Raw genomic sequence first — 20,926 nt, forward strand, 5'->3', positions numbered from 1 at the left:
AAACTAGCTCTGCAATGAATACATTTGGTGAATGGAATGAGAAGTTCTCAGTTGCTGCTTCCTCTATGTGCTGGTGCTTTCTCTTTTCCCTCCTGGTCTACTCAGGAAATTCTGGCCCCGGGTGTTTATAGTTGACAAGATCCCACCCACTTCTAGTAATTGTAAAATCTACACAACAGACACACGCACATGTAAGATACACAAAATCTAAGCTGTGTACATAATACTCAAATTTGCAGAGTATTTGCATAAAAATAAACACAATTAGATCCAGCAACAGGATGGCACCACCACGCACACATAAAAACAAACACAAAAAGATTATACAAAAAACAAATTAAGTTTCATTTTTTTATTAATTAACATTTGTACACAATAAATACAAACTTTGTTTTTGTACAGCCAATAATATGCAGAAAGACTTTTCCTTATTATCACCATGGCAACTGTATGTGAAGAGAAAAAAGGCCAGTTGTTCCACCACATCATTAATAACAGCAGCTGTGCAGCTGCTCCAAATCCAATGATGAAAAATATAGAATTATATAATACATAAAACCCCAAAACAGCTTAATACCAAATAATTATACACTATCACAGACTAAAGGGATGGTAAAAAGGGAAAATGTTTAAAGTGGCAACTGGCAAAAAGTAGTCATACATTTTATTTTCAATAGATAAACTGACTTATTTATGAGGGGAAGTTCTGTGGGACATTGCTGTAAACCATAAACTTCAAAACAAGTTTGAAAACAGTATAAATAAGATCTCAGAGAGATCAAGGAGAGGCTGCCGTTCAAATCGCCTTGACCACACTGTTACAAGTCAACGCTAGTTCCTACAACAGCAGAAGAGAAGAGGTTTATATATAAAACCAACTAATTCCAGCATGCTTAGCTTTGTTAGGAGTGGATGCTACACAAACGTTTATGTTTCTAAAAGCAGATGTGAAAAAAAGCTGTTCTGGTATCTTTATTGTTTCTTGCATCATTTTCTCAATTACATAATTTACCTTCACTTTGCAGAAAGGAACATAAGCCAACATAAGCCCAAATTTAGGACTCTATTTTTATTGGTTTCTAAAGATGTGTCCCAACTCCAAACTGCATACTAATGATACACAGTATGTACATTAGAGTGTACTAATCTCCATACGGTATTAGCAGTTAGTATACAAAAAATGTACTATGATAACTCAACACTGGAGCACATTGTTGTTTTGTTGTATATCACATTTCTGGAGCTGTCCCATTACAGACTAAAATTAGCTTTGCTTTACTTATCTGTCAGTAGTTTTTGATTACACTGTGGGAGTCCATCAACACCACACATCTTTGAGTTTACCTTCTTTTCAAATGTATTCAGTCTTTCAGTCACCCTCCATTCATTCAAACCTCAGTTCAAATAAATACGTAGGTAGGGAGTGGGACACATCTTGTACACAGATGTGATGAAATAAATTCCTCAGTCAAAACATTGTAATTTTTTTGTTTGTGATTTATATAAGAAAAAAACAAACACCAAATTACATTGTTCACACTTATTTCCCCATCTTTTTAAAAGAATGAAGAATTAAAAGTAGGTATCAGTCACACTGAAACAAGAAGGATCCATCATATTAATTCAGAAAAAAAAAAAAAAATCTAACTAAAGTGATTAATCACAATAATTTCTGCTGCTACTTTTCAAGGAAGGTACGAATAAATAAAAGTGCTACACTGCCCTATAGGCAAAGAGTATTAAAGGCTTGGAGGGGAATTTTTGTTTAATTAGATTTAAAAACAAAAAAATAATAATAATTGTACTTAGCTCCATTTGAATGTCGTTAGCTAGTTCTGTCCATTATACACATTTTTGTATCATGATGTATTTCTTATTTTCAACAAGGCTGAAATGTAAAAGACACTAGGAAAAATACAGCTCACATTGGAAATGTTAAAGGTTCATTTGATTCCCTTAATCGTTTCTCTGCTGCAATACAAAAAGACTCCTATAATGATGTAGTGGAGATGCTTAACAAGTATGGAACACATACCTGCAAATCTTATGCAGCTAAACAAATATACATGTAATAGATCATACATGTGATCAATGTTATAAATGAAGAAAATGAATGAGATAGGATCTGTAGGGATAAAAGCTATACAGGTCATTCTGTGATTAATAAAATCTCTTAAACCCAAATATTTTCATTGTCTTCTGTATATCATCTCACATAAAACACTTCTTTGTAACCACATAGTGAATACCAACAATTTCAGTGCCTTTAAAAACACCCCCAGCCTCTCAGTGATACAAACAAACAGTGGGTCACAGAATGAGAGAAGATATAATAACACACAAGTAGTATTATTTAACTGTATGTGTGTATATGAGCCACAGACTGCCAATGGACAGAACAGACTTTAGAGTAAAGAAGGATGGAAATAAAAGAGAGATGTGAAGAAAGGCTGAAAGAAGAGCAAAAAGGAGGATCCAGCCTCCATTTACTCTTTTTTTAACCTCTGCTCCCTTTGCTCCTTTCATCCCTTACATCATACTGTATTTACAATGCCCTTTCAGTATGAGGATAAAACCACTACATTTCAGACATGGTAATCCATTCAGCTGACTTAGTCTATATGATACGCTGTGCATAACACTCCTATGACAACAGTAATGTACTGTACTAATACATATTGAATACGTATGATAAGGACTATATTTTATGAAGGAAGGGCTGGGGAGAGGTCTTATTAATGCATCAGTCAAATCCACACGCACCACTCATCCATTTACCCCAAGTCCTACTCCACTCAAAAACGTGACCCACTTGGCAACTTATTCTCTTAGCACAGTCTCAAAATGGAGCAAAATTTAAACGATATGCCATGAAAAACATTTTCAACCACCAGTTGATAAAATTAAGTAAAACTTAAAATACGTTTCTTTTTGTCCTCTTTGCACTAGCTTAATTTCAAACTAACTTTTCTGTATTTTGGTCAAGCTGTGCAAGTATTTATTTGGGCAGCTATAGATAGGTTGGTAAGGCAGTTGGTCAAATAACATCAGGGTCAGTGGTTTGATTCCTGAGCCCTCAGGGCCAGGTGTCACAGTGTCCTTGGACAACACTGAACCCCAAGTTGCTCTGATTGGGTGAGCACCTTGCATGGCAGCCGCCGCCATCGGTGTGTGAGTGTGTGTGTGAATGAAAAGCAACATTGTAAAGCGCTATATAAGTGGCCATTTACCATTTAACCTGAGCACATACAATATAATCTATTGTTATGTATGTGGAGCATTAGAGACAACTTGCTAAACTAGAGACACTGGTCAGCTAACATTAAAAACCAACTGAAGCTAATTTCGTACCACAGAAATTTTGCTGTTACTTTCTTTGTTTACCATTATAAAATAAGACTTTTAATCACGAGTGTGACAGATATGGGCTATTATTTTTCTTTCATTTATGTGGCTAGCAAGTTTAACAGTTAATACTTTTAGCTCAAGACACTGAGCTCAACTTGTTTCATTGAGTCATTGCTGGACCCCTAACTTGTGATGCTGCAGTTATGGGGCATGCACCAAAACGACTTGACTAACAGGGCACTCCATGTGCGATGGTTTGCCTGAAAGCTTGGTTCTGAATGTAGCTGAACACTAGGTCCTCTACACTGATTCAAATGGTGAGGAAAAGGGAATTTTTTGATGAATGACTAAATGTGTGCCAAGATTAAAACAAACAAAAACTAAAAAAGGTGAAGTAAGTGAAGTTTACCAGAAAAAGAAATTATGAAGTTTTAATTTATTTTATCAGCATATTGGTGGTATTAAAAAATGTCTTTGCTTTTACACACTCTGCTCCCCATACATTCTTTCTCCTCTTTACTGTGCTCTAGTGTGCTGCATTATGAGGTGAGGTTTTAAGGCAAGAATGGGAGGATGGGAAGGGTGGAGAGGTACGTGGGGGGCGGCTACTGCTGCACTTCATTAGGAAGCTAAAATGAAGATTGTTTAATTTGATACTCATTTATGCCCTCAGCTTGCTCTCCTCCTCCCCTTGAGGATGTGGGAAGATGTGTAGCAGCCAGAAGGGTTGACTTGATTCAGTTCAGTTTACTTCACATCACCTATTTCAGCTCACTTCAGTTCAGAGCAGTTCAGGTAGACAACCTGTAGGATATGTCTGTCTGTCATTTATGTGTCTATAACCAGGTGCCTGCTGTCACACCAGTGTGATCTCTACCTCCTCTGTCTTGTCACTCTTCTCCTGCTGTCGACGGGGGTGCTGTTTAGGTGGAGGAGGAGCAGCTCGCACCTGCAGCAGTGAAAGAAAGCATATTAAATAAAAGCTTAAGAAAAAAAGACAAAGTCAGGAAAACTATTGTCAAGGCAAAACACCAAACCTGACCTACTTTTCTTAATTTGACAAACAACATAATGTTGTTTTCCTGCTGTGGGACAAAATATTAAGGCCCCAGAAAACAAGGAATTTTTATTTTGAATAGAAATCGAAAGGGGATCCATTCAGATGCAGAAAGAAGATCTTGTTTTTTAAATATCAGACAATAGGGACAATCACCCTTTATAATCTTAAAATAGATTGTTTTGTCTGAATATCAGTCCACCAAGCAAAGACCAACACAATCAAGAGAAGAAACACTGTTTCCACTATTTCCACTTATAAATTGCCTTAATCAATTATCAGAACAGCTGCAGATTAATTTACTGTCAGCTGACATAGACTCATGACTGTTTCTGCTGAATCCCTGTCATTATAGATCTATCATCTAAACATACAGAACTGACAGAAGAGTAAAGGTACATCAACACTGAAACAAGCTGAATAATTGGGATACTAACAGGCCGTAGTTTTACTGGGCCTCCTTCAGGTGTGAATCGCAGTGGCTGAGTCTGAGGAAATCCTGGAGACACTGGGCTTCTTCCAGAGCTTTGATCTACAGACAGAGAAATAATTATAGCTAAATGACCTATCTCAACCAATTACAGACAAAATGTTGTTTTCTGGTTTCTATTTGTGTGTATCTTACTGTGAGTAGATAGTGGTCCTTTTTGTGAAGTGGGCAGTGGAGGCTTGTGTTCCCCATTAAGTGCAGCAGAGGGTGAACGTGGAAGGGGAGGTGGGGTGGAGGTCTCAGGGCTGGTGAAAGGGCTGATGGGAGGTTGGTCATACAATGGAAGTGGTGGCAGAGAAGATGGCAACTTCAAAGATGGAGAAATCTACAGAAAGAGGCAGAAACAGAAATATATCATTAAATCATGCTGCTCATCTGTGATCTCATGTTCAATACAAAATTTCACAATCCAATAAACTAACAATGAACTGATACATTTGTGATAAAACTGACTGGGTCATCATCTAAATGATTCAAAAAAAAAAAAAAAAAAGCCCAGTAACTAGCTCATTTGTAAAAATTTGTACATTGTAATTAGATTCATGATTCTAGGCAAAAGGAAAAGCAGCTGGTTGTTAATAAGTAATAAGCGAAGATATAATAAATTGGTTTAGTCTAAATGTCTTTTCAACCTTGGCCTGATGAAAGTGATAGAGAGTCTGGCCCATCAAACTGTGAATCATATTTCATTAAAACGAACAATCTGCATAAACTTGTTACCCAGCCAGAAATAACAAAAAAAAGAGAAGCCTCCATGAACAACATCTATGTACTAGAAGAAGCATATGCAGCATGGAGCTAACTGCCAGTGAGCCTGCATTATTAATAAAATAATTAAAAGTGTCTGTGAAACTGTTCATGGATTCACACACCTACATTTATTTTTGGCCCATTCTATAAACAGAAAATGGTTCTGTAACCACAAGTTAATATCCTGGATTAGCAAAAGGTTGCTTATTCACACATCCTGCAGATATGGAACAATGTTAGTGTTGATTTGGATTTCTGCTCATGGCCATAAATCCATAAACACAAATGCAGAACTATACAAAATGATCCGGATAAATAATGAGTTTAAAAATAAATTGACTGATTGACTGGTGGAACAATCAGCAGTCATCGTGTGATATGGTAAAAAGTAAGTCATTATTGGGGTCATTATAAGTGATGTTATTACTTCTTGTGACCCGTCTACACAGTACATTCACATCAATTGCTTTCATAACAGTACACAGGGTGACACATCATAAGTCTATCCCTATGTTAGACTCACGAGACATAATAAGTTGTTGTGTTGTGTACGCAGACTTACGGGAAGGGAGCGGCTTCCTGATGCTGAAGCTCTAATAGGGCAGTGCTCAGCGCCACAGATAAGACTCCTTTTTGCTGATTACAGTATAGGGTTTTATCAGTGTGCTGCAGGAACTTGGCACTTCTGATTCAATGTTTGTGAAGTCTGCCTTGCTGATAGATCAACTGGGCAACAGGCAGCAAAGGAGAGGAATAGGTGAAGAAAGTGGAACAGTAGACTACAGTCTATGCTTGGTATTTCTGCCTTGAGGAAAGAACGATAAGCCCAGATTTCCAGTTCACCTCAAGACTGACACGCTGAATTTCTGTGTGCCACTAAAGTGAATGTAAGGCTCCATTTACCATTTGCTTTTCTGTTTTCTCCCTGACCTATATGTTATTTTGTGTGGTATTTATGAGACTTTTCTTTATGTCCAAGACTTGAATGTCCAAGACTCATACCTGAATGTCACCTGTCCCTCCTCCGCTGGTCTCCCCATTTTCTGTGAGATCTTCTACCAGTACGGAGGGGAAGACACCCACCCGTCCATTGAGCTCCCCCTCCCAAAAACCATCGTCTGTCTGAGTGTTGCGGCTCAACAGGCGGATCACAGCACCCTCAGAAAAGGAAAGCTCCTCATCTGCCTGGCCGTCGTAATCATAAAGTGCACGGACATACACCACTGCAGGGCAAGAGGGGGGAACAAAGAGAGAGAGGAAAAGTAATAAAAGATACAAAGGAAGAATAATTACAATTGTAATTTTTTTAATCATGAAGATTAATCCAATCACATGTTATTTGCACTGATCAGTAAGCCCCGGTAAACAGTAAAAGCATCTTTAGCTTTCTTCAGAACTTCAACATATATACTGATATAAAATGTTAAGAATATCAAAATCAAATCAAATGAAATCAAAGTTTATTTATATAGCATTTTCCATCAACCAACAGGTTGACCAAAGTGCTTTACAGTAAGAAATAATAAGAGAATTAAAATGTATAAACTGCAAAAATGTAACTAAACACCATAACCTACAGAACCACAGCTAAATTCTTGAACTACTAAAAGGAAAAACAAATTTAACAACCAAATTTCCGATCTAATCTTTTTATAAGCAACATAATTTGCCTTCAAATGTTACACTAAACTGGACCTTATTCATTTTAAATTTGCTGCTTTTAGACCATGTTTGGAAACAACTATAATAAGAACAATTAAAATAAGAGAAATGTCAAAAAGAGAGTGTATGTTTGTCAAAGTTCTACTATTCCCTGTTTTATAAAATTGGCCTGTTTTGTTGTCTTTACTCAATATTTTTGAACCACTTTGCTCTGGGTATTATTCCAAAAACAGCACTGGAACTGGAACTGCAGTAACACCATTTTAATGGCTATACATAAATGGAAGGAAAGGGTCAAAGTTAGGTAGGTAGGATGTTTTATTGAACTTCGTATGTAGTGGACTGTGATTTGCACTTTACTTTTATTGTTTGTACGTCCCTTTTATTCTAACTTCTACTCTACCTTGATTTGACCAGCAAGGTTTAGTTGACAATTCCGTTTATTCTTTCTTTTCATGGCATATGTAATTCATTCAATGCATTCATTGATTGTCATATCAAATATTGTTAGTATTGTTTCCTCCATGCCATATTATTGCTGTTATTACTGTCAATAGCACATTCAACTAATTAAGTCATATGTAAGGCCACAGTTAATTCTAAAACTTTTCTTATGCTTTCTTTCCTTTATTTTATATTTTTAATTATTATTACTTATTTTATCTTATTGTTGTACATTATAAGTACTGCTATTCTGTTTAAACTGCTCTCAGGGGGCAAATACAGTTTTTTGAATTGAAATGAATTGAATTTTGTCTTATTACTAAATTATAAGGAAAATAAAAATCATTTATATTAGCTAGCTTGTTATAGTGAACTTTGGGTCTACAGCATACAGAACTTACTGTTCACATCTCCATTGATGCAGCCAGAGTGCAGCTCTGGGTCGGTTGAATTTGATGACGTGTGTGATCGAGCGTCAAGTGTAGCCAATGACTGAAGCATGCTTAGCAGACTGTTGGAGGTCGGGAACTGCAGGTATTTCTCTGGGACATAGCCTACTTGACCAGTTTTATTGCGAGCCTAGAAAACACATATACACAATGAGGCGCATTGAAAAATGCAAAAATTTACATAATGATAAAAAAACTTGAGAATACGGACGACAGGAGGGAAATTAACCATACAACAATGTAGTTGCAACAGCAAACACATAGTATACAACACAAAGGTATTGTTTGATGCCCGTTTCTGCACCTTGACCCAGTCCTCCATGTCTCCATCCTCTATAACCTCCAGCATCTCGTGTTCATCAATAGTTAACTCATCAGGCTGGGAGGCCTGCAAGACAGACAGAAAACAAGTGTTTAACAGAAGATGAGCGAAAGATGGAGAAAAAAAGGATAGAAAAAGCATAAACAAAAACAATGGAATAAGAAAAGCTATGAAAGAGAGAAATGAGGATAAACTGTTTTAAATCTACACTTAACAATATATATTGTTATAACATGGGTGTAAGTCGTGCAGTCGACATTTGTTAACATGCCATTCAGAATGTAAACTATACTAAAGCAAAGCACACATACTGTAGTCCCTAACAAAGTATTTATTTTATACCGCTGTTTTGTATTCCTAGCTACAGACATTTGGTATATGTAGGTTTGTGACCATGTAACTGCAGAAGGCAACTGCCTGTGAGTTTGTCTATACCTTGTATGAGTACAGGACTTTGCAAGTTAGTGGGTAGTTTCGGAGGGTTCCTGAAGGACTGGAGCTGCTGTCATCGAAAACCTCCATATTCTCCTCGCATTCCTCGCCCTCCTCACGCTCCAAGTCCACTGTGCCCTTTATACACAAACAAAGCTAGATAAAGTCAACACCTTTGATAACTACAAGGGTAAATAAGAACAGCTCCACTCACCTCTAAAGCTTCAGAGGTGTACTTACAACAAAGCCAGAACAAGTAAACATTTAAAATAGTTAAATAATTAAATAAAATCCGAGGATACAAGTTTACTAAAAACTTTCCAATACTCACAAAAATCTAAATACTACAAATGAACATATAATACAGAGTATTTACCTTAGCTTTCAGCTGCTATTTACAGCTCCCTTCCTTTGTTTAAACCCAATTTTGTTGTTCACATCTCACCTTTTACACTCTTTGTGCGGTATTTTCCTAACCTCTACTACCAACATCTTTTAGACTTTGTTTACCAACTGCAACTTGTGGTTATTTATTTTCTTTCCTAGTTGCCTTTTTTTTTTTGCTTTTGTCCTAGTGTCACCAACCAATCCATACCAATTCTTTCTTACCGGTTCTTGATGCCTTCGTTTCTCTGTTCTGCTCTGTGTGGGTACTTGAGGTTTTAGAGACAGGTGTAGAAAGGCTAATGTTTTATTTAATCTAGCCCCTCCCTCTTTTGTTCTATGTGAATTTCACAGGTTTATATTAGGCTCATGTGATCCAGGTGGTAAGAAAATCCATCACACACAGCAAGCTGAGCAAACGGCCATGACAAAAGTGTGTGTGTTTATCCATTTCTAAGTGACTGTGTATAGTCATCAGATTTCTGTTGTCACTACACCACTCTACACCATTGCACAACAAAGCCAATGTGTGTTTTCTATTAGAGATTATCTTACAAGTATGTTTCCTAGACAGTAGAATTTATCCTCAAGGGAAATAATACCCTCCAGCTGTAGTCCTAATGCATTTACTGATAAAAATGAGCACATATTTGTCAAAGCTCTCCATGGGAATGGAGAGCAAAGAGTCTCAAACTGAAGCATTGAATCTTCACAATGCCAATGTCAACATGTTCAGTTTGGCATGTCAGTGCTGAATACAAAGTACAGCTGGGTTAAGGGGGAGAATGTCATTAGTTTGCAGGTTGTATTGTCCTGGACAAACAATCTTTCAGTACAATCTTAAGTACATTTTTATATTTGACAGTACTACCAGTGCAGTGACAGAACTTACATGGTAAATACACGCACTTACACAACCATGTAATACATAACAGGAAGGAGAAAAAGACAGAGTGCTGCATGCTTGTTGCGTTACGTCACTTGTATCCGCTGCAGTGATTTAAAATTACACTACATAGCCTAGAGGCCAATTCCATTCCATCCCAGAGTTAAAATGACCAGAGTATACTTCAGTAATAGCCCAATAAAACATAACAAAAAATATATTTCAATATGTGCACCAGTACAGCTGAGATCCAGACAAATGGCGTATTTTATTGGTCCTGGAGGTAATAACAGTTAAAGAGATACTGTAATGAAGGCAGTGGACGACTGTGGCACTTGAGAGTCTATGGCTTACAGCAATTCATTTTTGCATTAATAAAGTTATGTTAAATGAAGAAAGGGGCAGAGGGAAGTGCCTGCTCTCTTTCTATAATCACAATCCATCTATCCTTTCTACTCTCGCTCACTGTCAGTTACTTCTTGACCTGTCCCTAATTAGCAAACTGCTGTTAACAATCTCTCTGACTGCTTTTCCCTCCTTCTCCATCTCTCTTGTTAATATAATCTCTTCTTTGCTGCTGTCAGTCTCTACAGCCTTCAGCACAGTCCAAATAAATTCAGAGGCTGTTAACATGCTATCAAATTCCAGAACATAAGTAGGCCTACGACACTACTTATCAACACTTACAATGCAGTTCTTTCACCACTTCAGAGCTGCTCCACAGTATTTCACAGTCTAAATCAGCAGGCCACTAATAGGCAGGCCGCGGTCCACATCCTGACCCAGACTCTGTCCTGTCCAGGACCAGAGCCAGAACTGACATGTCATTGAGTTTTTATTTTGTTTTGGCCGAGATTACATTTCGACCGGCGACTCGTTTCTGACATTGTTTCACACTGCTACTCAGCAACACAGACGTTCTATCTATGTCTGACTGGCTGCTAATCCTTGCCATCCGTTTAGACACGAGGACGGAGATTGGTCAAGCTAAGAATGTCAGCCAATCACAGGCAGAGTAGGGCGGGCCTTCACTGGATAGAAACTTGAAAAACCTTCATTCCAAGTGAAAACAGAGGCAGTGACAGTGACAGGGAGAGAAAAACAGCGTGAGAAGTGAGCAGACACAGAAAAGCAGCAAAACTGTAATTCAGTGTGTCATGGTTTATGCTAAACAGCGCAGGATTGACACAGAAAACTGGGCTTTTAAACCAGAATGGACTGAGGCATACATGTCCATCCTTCCTGTAAGAAGCTAAAAACCACTGTTTCTCATCTGCTCTGAGGCACAGGCAGTGTTTAAAAGTGGGAATGTAAAACATCCCTGGCCTCATTAAATTCAGCATTGTGGCTACAGAAAATAAGCGATCTTAAAGCCAACTGAAAGTAAATACTGTTGAAATGGCATTAAATTATAGCTTTCTTCATTTGATTTGAGTCATTGACTTTAAACAGTGCAGATGATGATACAATGGCAATGCTCTCTCTCTCTATATATATATACACACACACACACACACACACACACACATATATATATATATATATATATATATATATAAATTAATTGTAATGTATAACTAAATTATAATGCAACTTAAAGGATGCCTTCACTGATATTGAACGTGCTTCTTTTGGGTCTAGTATGAGAAGTACATGTAAATGAATTCCATTAGGGTTCCCTCTGACTTCCCTACAGAGGACTTCCCTATGTCTCCCTACTTCTTGCTGATAATATGCATCCAGATGACATCACTTGGAAAAACCTTCAGTTCAGGTTATATCATCTTGTTGCTCACACTATGGAGTTTCATGGTCAACCTCCTCTTCCAGAGCTGTACATGGGGAAATTTCTTCTATCCGGTCCTCCTTTAATCATAATTGACTACCCCTGGTCTAAATGTGATGCCAACAACACACATGAAAGTGGGCCTGGATAACCCCCAGGTGACCATCAAAGAGAGAGAGACTTAATGACTCCACAGAGTTTGTGTCTATATGTTGCCTCTGAACAAGACACCTGGCTAAATACAAGTACATTTTAATGAAAAATTGTAAAGTGGCAGCCAAAGGCCATCCATAAAGTTGGAAAAATTGCATGACATTACTACATACTGACAGGTAGTAAAATATTTTGGTATGTAAATGCTTCAGGTGTTAAAGGTTTTGGCTTACAAGCTGTTGAATAGTGTTCATATGTGATGCCTGTGAACTGCGTTAGGTTCTTGTACAGAAAAAGTAATGGCACTATTTCCTCACTGTCGCAATAAATTGGTCACGAAGCATAAACTGATCTTATACAAACATTAACAACACAATATTTCTAAGCTGATAAAACACAGAATAAAGGTATGCTTAAAAACTACCTTTCACTTACAAAAACACTGGCAGTGTGTTACCACAACCACCCTTCGCAAAGAGTTATTAATTTGCATGTACTTGGAAGGAGTTACAGATTAATCTCAAAGAATGTAGATATTCATCAGTCCACAGTTATCGTCTAGAATAAAAGGAATGGTGTTGAAGGCGGTGATGAGACCAGCAATGTTATACAGCAGAGGTGGAGGTAGCAGAGCTTAAGATGTTGAAGTTCTCCTTGGGAGTGACGAAAATGAACAGGATCAGGAATGAGTAGAGGGATGGCTCATGCTAGATGTTTTGGAGATAAAGTCAGAGAGGCTAGATTGAGGTGGTTTGGACATGTTCAGAGGAGAGACTGTGAATATATCGGTAGAAGGATGCTGAGGTTGGAGCTACCAGGCAGGAGGTCTAGAGGAAGACCAAAGAGGAGATTTATAGATGTAGTGACAGAGGAGATAAAGTTAGCTGGCATGAGAAAAGAGGATGCAGAGGACAGGGTTAGATGGAGGCAGATGATTCGCTGTGGCGACCGCTGATAGGCAATAGCTGGATGGAAAAGAATAAGATCAGCCCACAGTTTAGACATATTATCTATAAAGATAGTGGTTTTGGTATTGTGGCTACTCTCCATAGCAGTGGAGTCTTGTGGACAGAGCAGAATTGTTTGGGAGGAACACATATCACTAACTATGAGGTAAAAATAAAAACACATACAAACATGCAAACATCATCCCAACAGTGCAGTGAGGTCGTGGGAGCATTGTGATTTTGGCCTGCTTTGCTGCCTATAGACCCGGGAAATTGTAAGCGGGAGAATGAAAGTTTATCAAGGTATCCTGCAGGAATAATTTAGATGGGCTGTCTGCAAGCTGAAGGTCAGAGGAAGCTGAGTGATGCAACAATGACCCTAACAAGGAAGTAAATCTACTACAGAATGGCTTCAGACACAAAAATAATCCACCTTTTGGAGTGGTCCAGTCAGACCCCAATACAGAAGCTGTGCAATGACCTGAAGAGAAATGTTCACACCCTCCATTTTCCTAAGAAAATGGCTGATCTAAAGCAGTTCTTCAAGGAAGATTGATCTAAAATCCACAGTTACAGGAAGCGCTTCCGTGAGGTTATTGCTGCCAAAGGTGGTTCAACCAGTTAATACCCTGATGCCATTACATTTTCCACCATCACTCTGTATGTAAGACATAAGGCCTCATGACTGTTTGTGTTTTATCAGTTTATAAATATTGTGTTTGTTGACACTTGCAACTTAGGTGAAAATCAGATCATATTTATGTCTGATTTAGGCAAAATACTAGGAAATTGCAAACAAACTTTTTTCTGTGACTGTATGTGCTCTGCAGTTTATCACATTACCCCCATTCCTCTCACCTCTGCATCCAATTTTACTTCAGCATTACCATGCTGACGCTATTCCCTCCTTACCACCCTTATGTCACACCACCTCTTCTTTTTCTCTTCTCCTTTCACCGCCTTTTCTACACTCCCTTTTTCACTGCAAATCCTCCTATCAGCCTTCCTTCTCTCCATTAATCTCTTCCTAGATTGCCCTCCCCCTCATTCTCCAGGCTTTACTCTTGCATTCTCACACTCAGGATCACTCTCTTTTTCACTCTGGTGTTGCGAGCTGCAACATCATGTGAGCAGAATGTCAAGTCCTTCCAGTAAAGCAGAAACACACACACACACACACACACACACACACACACACACACACACACACACGTGCTAGCGCATCTCGTCTTGCAGTAACATATGGGGTTACATTCCTAGTCATGGACATGCACTCTCTTGTGCGTATACCCAATAGAGACACAGAAACGCACACACACAAATCCACAAACATAAATATGCATAGCACAGTGAGTTAGCTTGGCATAAAAATAAAAAATGGGGAAACTATAAGCCTGGTTCTATCCAAAGGTCCCGAAACACATCAGCTAGCACCTTTAAAGCTCAAATTTTTATTTTGAGCCTTTATCATAAATGTGATATGGTGATAAAAAATGTTTGAGGTGTCAGGTACTCAGTGTAATGCTTCTTTAAAGCTAGGGGTCAAAAAAGATACTTGCAACTTGTGCATGAACGACATTTCTAGGGGTGACTGTGGCGCAGAAAGGTAGAGTGCTCTTCCACCAATCCTGCAGTTGTTAGTTCGATCCCCGGCTCGTCATGGGAAAGTGTGCTTGAGCAAGACACTGAACCCCAAGTTAGTTGCTATCGGTGAGCGTTGGCCATCATTGTTTGATTGTGAGTGGGAATGGGTTTTTGAGAAGCAGTGTAAAGTGCTTTAAGTACCAATAGGTAGAATAGCGCTATATAAGTGCAGACCATTTACATATGTATATCTGTCACGATGATTAAGCAGCAGGGCTAAGGTCAAACATCTTTTAATATACACCATTCGGGAAGTTATTTCTCAGGAGAAATATTTTAGCTGGGAGGTTTTCACTTCATCTTCAAAAATCATAAAGAATGAAAAATCTATGATTTGCAGTCTCTGGCTTAAAGAACAAGTAATACTGTTGGGAAAACAAATGAGCCAATGCAAGTTATGCATTAAATGACAAAATTTAGTAGTCTATTAATTTGAAGTGGATAAAACAGGCAACTATACATGCAACGTAGGCAGCTACTAAAATATGTGAACATTTTCTACTTGTGATTTGTACAGTTGGTGTGATTTTTGCACTTTCCCGCCAAGAAAAAACTGTTGCAACTATGACAATTGCTGACAAAAATCATTATACATGTATTTTTGAATTAGTATTTTTGCATAGCACTAGTAACATTTGGATTTATATGATGCTTAAAGTTTTGTTTAGTAATTCCTCCAATGATTTTACTTTTCATTAACAAACTTTCTGTGACTGTAAAAACACGACAAGTTCTGCTGGCTTAGCAGGAAAGCTGCAATGTAGGCACAGTGAGGGGAGGTATCTCACCGATAGTGAGGGATCGTGGGAAGTGTAGCTGGCCCAGCGTTCATTCTCCAGCTCCTCCATCACCTATAGCATGCACAGAGAGAGTGAGGGGTTTTATGCACATGCTGTATTGAAAACAGGCATACTTGCACACACATACTCCCATACTGCCACACACAAACTGGAATTCATGCCTTAAAAGAGTTTAGGGAACATAAGGAACTCAAAAACATGTAATATAGTATGTGTTCATACAGTTTTCTCTAACACAAAACACACACCTGGTTCATAGCACTTTTCAGCCAGGTATCTACAGCAACTCCCACTTGCCGAAGAAGGTCCAACCGGGCCTCAGCTTTCAATTTTACTGTCTTTTGATAGGGAAGGGAAAAAAATGTTAAGAACATGAAATATGTAAACTGACCCCATGTTTGTTTTTGCTGTAGCATTTTTGTTTGTTTTTCAAATTGTGCCCCCTTTTTGAAACCTGTTAAACTGCCCATTATAAAGACAACAAAATAATAAAATCGATAAAATAAATCTGCACAGTAAAATATTGGCGAGTAAAATCAGGAAAACAAAATGTTGTAGAAATGTCTTCAGATGAGTCAAGACTAACAGGATTTATTCACCAAACCGATTACTAGAACTACAACTGCTTTAGTCAATTTAGTCTCCTGGTTGCAAAACTGTCAGACACCAAGTTTGTATTTGTTCAGCAGTGGCATCCTCTTTCCCAGTGATGGAAAACAAACAAGATTTGCACTACAAACTCCGTCATATAGTCTCTATAAAAATTAGGAAAGGCTATACAGCATAATATCACTATGATCACCAGCAGGGAAACCTCTGAGGTTTACTCTCAATCTGTGTCTTCCCTTGAACTTTTTCATTCGCCTTTGATGATTCCTCTGATGATTTCTTCTTGCCTTCTCTTCACCAATTTTTTTTTCATTATCTGTTCTTGCCTCTCTCGTTGATGCTGACAGAGGAGATTGATAGCTGATGCCTCCCTCCCACAGAGAAACACAGACACACTTTCAAGGCAGACTCCTGGTTTGATCAATAAAGAGCTGAGCTCCTTAAGTGCCTCAGTGTTTTTCCTTTTTGTGAGCAGCACCCAACCAATGATAGAGGGAAGCATTAGCCTTTTTGCTGCTGTAGTTAATGTTATAGGACCATAAATATACTGGATTTAAGAGGAGAAAAGTAAAAATATTGGCCAAAATACTGTCAGACATTGGTGCTTAACAATGTGCAAAAGTACGTTCATTAGGTTAAGTCAATGTAATAAGCACCCAGTGGTGTGAGCATAGATCACTGACTGTACGACCTCAGACAGAGAGACAGTCCATCTGGGCAGCTGTAATCAATAAAACCAACAGGAAGGTGGACAGAAAAAAAGAATGACAGACAAAGGGACAGACACTGCAGGAGAACATCTCATCTGTCTGGTGTTTTCTAAAAACAAATTATTCTGAATTACAGCAGACTTAAAACTTATTTTGATGCTTTTGTTAGGAGCTATAACCAGGTGATCTTCTGTTCAAAGGATGAAAAAAGAGCAACATATATTGTATGTGAGATCAATCTTATGTGAACACCATCTAAGATACAAGAACCAACCTACAGTATGTGATGTACTGTATTCCACAGATATAACATTATGACCACCTGTACAATTTAATGCAATGCAATAGAGTGGGTCTGTCATGAATTCTACTTTTACAGTTAGATTTGTTTCAATGTCTCAGTTTTAGGTTGTAACTGCCCCAAAGGTGATAATTCTACTATGCATTTAATTCAGATCAAAGTGGGTGGTGGAGTCGTACTGCACTGCATTAGAAGAAGAGGGGGTCCTAATATTTTGGGCATCACATTCATTTTAAATACGGTACCTGATCGGTATAATAACTGCTGCTTTCCCGGCACAGTAGTAGAAGCATCATCAGCTCGGGGCTGCAACTGCTCTATTTTTAAACTGTACCTGTTTTAATGACCAAAATTCTACATGTGTACATGACCTCGTGTTGGTATCAGTGGTCTATTTACTAAAGTTATTAACATATCAATTCTGCCAAAACTGTTCCTACATTATCACAAAATAGTTCAAAACTATTCTCTAATCCTATTACTAAACTAATACTTTAGATTGCACAATTGAAAGCACAATTTTATCTGTTTCTGAATGATTTTTGTGAAACGTGTTAATGAGAACAGACTGTCTCAGAAATCTGGTTTGAGAACAGTCTTCAACAGATCCTTAGTATGAAGAGAGCATATTCTGTCTTTAATTTCCCATCCTCTATGAGCGGAAAGCACAGTACTTTTCCAAATTCCATTTTTTTTATTTAATGTCAACATTAATGTTCATAATGGTTTAATGTTTATTACTATGAAATGCAGCAATGTAGTAGATATTAAAGGCCTACAGTTTCCATCCTGATTGCTTTTTTCACACTGTAAAGAATTAAAATCTCTGAAGAGGTTTTTCACTAGACCTCTAATCAGGGCAAATTGTAAAAAATGTATAAGTTGTAAAGTTGTCTGAAAATTAAAACTAAACATTATGAGTAGAATTAACTTAAAATTAACAAAACTTACATATTTACATCAAGTTTACTAGAAAATATTAATTTAGTGGTTTTAAATGTAACCAGGTTATAGTAGCTTTCTTAGGAAAGCTGATTTAAACGGGAATGCTAGTTTACAAAATCGGGGTGGAGATAAGGGAAACCTGATTTTCCCCAGGTAGATTACTTGTTGGAGAAAGCTGATTTCTTAGCCATGTTTGGCTAAGAAATGGCTTCTATATGGCTTTCTCCAACTGCACATGTGTGGGAAAAGGCAACAGACAGGGACACGCAGCTTAGTAAAAGGCTAAATGAAAGGAGAGATCATTAGAACAGTGCTGCCTCATTTTTAAAATAAAGCCTGCCTAAAGTTTAACAGAAAATGTAACAAACACGAATTGCCTCATTGCAGTCTAAGTAAGTCACTTTACCTCATGAATTTTTACATTTCAAACAGTTCCCAATGCGACTTAGCGCTGTGTATCTTCCCTATTTTTCCCCTTTTCTCCCCTGCGCTCTCACTCTACTGCGACGTGAACACACACACACACAAAAAGAAATGTCAGAAAGCAGCATACCAGGCTTTCAAATTAAGTCTGGATTTCCAGTAACCACCTACTTCAATGCATGTACAGTAAACAACATTCCCTGATTATTTCTCCTAATACCCTGGTTACTTAGATACATGTAAACGCAATCACTTATTCCACTATATAGTATGTATGTAAGAAATGCAGTACACTACATACACTTATTTCAGAAATTAAGAATAAAATTGCTTTTTGTCTCTGATGGACAGGGATATCATGTCCTGCAGACTCCCTTCATCTCTCAAACATGTGGTTTTATTAATAGTAAAAGCTCCTAGCAAGGGTAGCCTAGGGCACATGGTCATTATATTAGACATTTAAATGGTGAAAGAGTCTTTTGTTTCAGTGTCTTCGATCAAGCATCTAGGCAGAGGCCATAAAATCCAACAAGCATTTGCAATTTGCATAGCTGAGAATACATAACCTGTCTGTTTCTATCAGTATTTACTGATTCCATTCAATCTGCAATTTGTATCTGAAATAAACCTAAAACATTCTAGCTTCCTTACAGACTCTTCATGAAGACATGCAGTAAATAATGGCCATTTTTTATGACAGACAGTGGATTGACTCTTAACATTGCTTTTTAAACTAATTTGGTCACCAAACCGTTTAAGATGTTGCCACAAGAAAACTAGGGGATTTATGAAAAATCAGTAAATGAGGACACGTAGTGAAGCCAACTATGCAATCAATCTTTCTTATTGGCTGGTAGCCACCTTCTGGGCTTAAGCCCAGTTTTTCAACAGCTTCTAAAAACACCAATGAGTAAAACATTTCATTGTGCAAAAGACACCACAATGCATTTCTTGGGCCTCAAAATGTCTTTTAATCTACAAACTGAGATTTACTGGTTAAAATGTTTTTTATCCATCCTAAATATAAACCTAGCTTGATTTTCCTGCTAACGTGTTGGAATAGCTTCTCCAAAATGCGCAATGGGATAAAGATGGCATTTCTTGTGAAAAGAAAGAATGGCACGCTCTCTAGATAATGTTACTCAGGTAATCACAAAAGATACTGTCTGTTGTTCAGCTTTCACTCCTTTTTATAAATCTCTGATAAAAGCGCTGTTTAAGCCATCTGTACGAAACAAGCTCAGAAAATATTAGTCTTACTTCATCTTACTGATAATAAGGCTGGCCTCAAAAAATAGCAGAAAATTTAGTAGAGACTAAAGCAGAATGAATGAGAGAAAAGAGTGGGGTAGGAGAAAAGTGGTGTGGTTACGTGTCTGCATGTTACAATCAAAAGAGTCCCTAATGGTTTGGTAAAAAAGTGACATCAAAAGCTTCTAATAGCTTTTCAGTTCAATGCAGATAAAAATAACTACTAAAAGATAGTATATCCATCCACTCATAATCTATACCACTTATCCTGTTAAAAGTCACAAGGGCTAAAGCTACACCCAGTTGTCATTGAGCAAGAGATGGGGAAGACCCTGGTTGTCTATCACAGTGTTGACACATACAGATAACCTTACTAATTAACAGGATTTAGGGATGAAACAATCAAAGTTACGGTGCACTGTGCATCCAGAAAGTATTCACAGCGCTTAACCTTTTCCACATTTTGTTATGTTACAGCCTTATTCCAAAATGGATTAAATTCATTATTTTCCTCAAAATTCCACAAACAGTACCTAATAATGATAACATGAAAGAAGTTTGCTTGAAATTTTGCTAATTTATTAAAAATCTAAACAAAAACTGAAAAATTACCTGTATATCAGTATTCGTGGCCTTTTGTTAATACTTTGTTGAAGCACCTTTAGCACCAATTACAGCCTCAAGTCTTTTAGAGTATGATGCTACAAGCTTGGCACAACTGTTTTTGGGCAGTTTCTCGCATTCTTCTTTGCAGTACCTCTCAAGCTCCATCAGGTTGGATGGGGAGCATCGGTGCACAGCCACAGCCAATCGGGTTCAAGTCTGGGCTCTGGCTACACCACTCAAGGACATTCACAGAGTTGTCACGTAGCCACTCCTTTGTTAAATTATGAGTGTCATGGCAAAGGCCATGAATATTTATGCACATGTGATTTTATTGTTTGTTTTATTTTTAATAAATTTGTAAAGACTTAAAATAAACTTCTTTCACGTTGTCATTGTGGGGTATTATTTGTAGAATTTTGAGGAAAATATTGAATTTGATCTGTTTTGGAAAAGGCTGTAACACAACAAAATGTGAATACTTCCTGGATGCACTGTAAACTCCACACAGAAAAGTTACAGCTATCCAC

At 37.7% G+C, this 20,926-nt stretch overlaps 2 protein-coding genes across 3 annotated transcripts in view; both read right to left on the reverse strand.

Moving 5' to 3' along the window:
• The window catches only part of LOC137129382 (NACHT and WD repeat domain-containing protein 2), an 8,805-nt gene extending 8,718 nt beyond the window's left edge, over window positions 1–87 (reverse strand). The window contains exon 1 of the mRNA XM_067508457.1: window positions 1–87. This exon is cut by the window's left edge and continues 111 nt beyond it. The gene's annotated coding sequence lies outside the window, so the exon portion shown is untranslated.
• Window positions 88–337: 250 nt separating this feature from the next.
• The window catches only part of LOC137128745 (F-BAR and double SH3 domains protein 2-like), a 54,605-nt gene continuing 34,016 nt past the window's right edge, over window positions 338–20,926 (reverse strand). For both annotated transcript variants that reach the window (XM_067507226.1, XM_067507225.1), the window contains 9 exons: window positions 15,803–15,892; window positions 15,543–15,605; window positions 8,958–9,092; window positions 8,505–8,588; window positions 8,153–8,330; window positions 6,648–6,868; window positions 5,031–5,220; window positions 4,843–4,937; window positions 338–4,297 (listed from right to left, as the gene is read on the reverse strand). In XM_067507226.1, coding sequence (XP_067363327.1) covers window positions 4,205–4,297; window positions 4,843–4,937; window positions 5,031–5,220; window positions 6,648–6,868; window positions 8,153–8,330; window positions 8,505–8,588; window positions 8,958–9,092; window positions 15,543–15,605; window positions 15,803–15,892 — 1,149 coding nt within the window. In that variant the 3' untranslated portion in view covers window positions 338–4,204. The remainder of the gene's footprint in view (window positions 4,298–4,842; window positions 4,938–5,030; window positions 5,221–6,647; window positions 6,869–8,152; window positions 8,331–8,504; window positions 8,589–8,957; window positions 9,093–15,542; window positions 15,606–15,802; window positions 15,893–20,926) is intronic.

Source organism: Channa argus, chromosome 6 (assembly GCF_033026475.1).
Source record: "Channa argus isolate prfri chromosome 6, Channa argus male v1.0, whole genome shotgun sequence".
In the NCBI taxonomy this organism is placed as follows: Eukaryota; Metazoa; Chordata; class Actinopteri; order Anabantiformes; family Channidae; genus Channa; species Channa argus.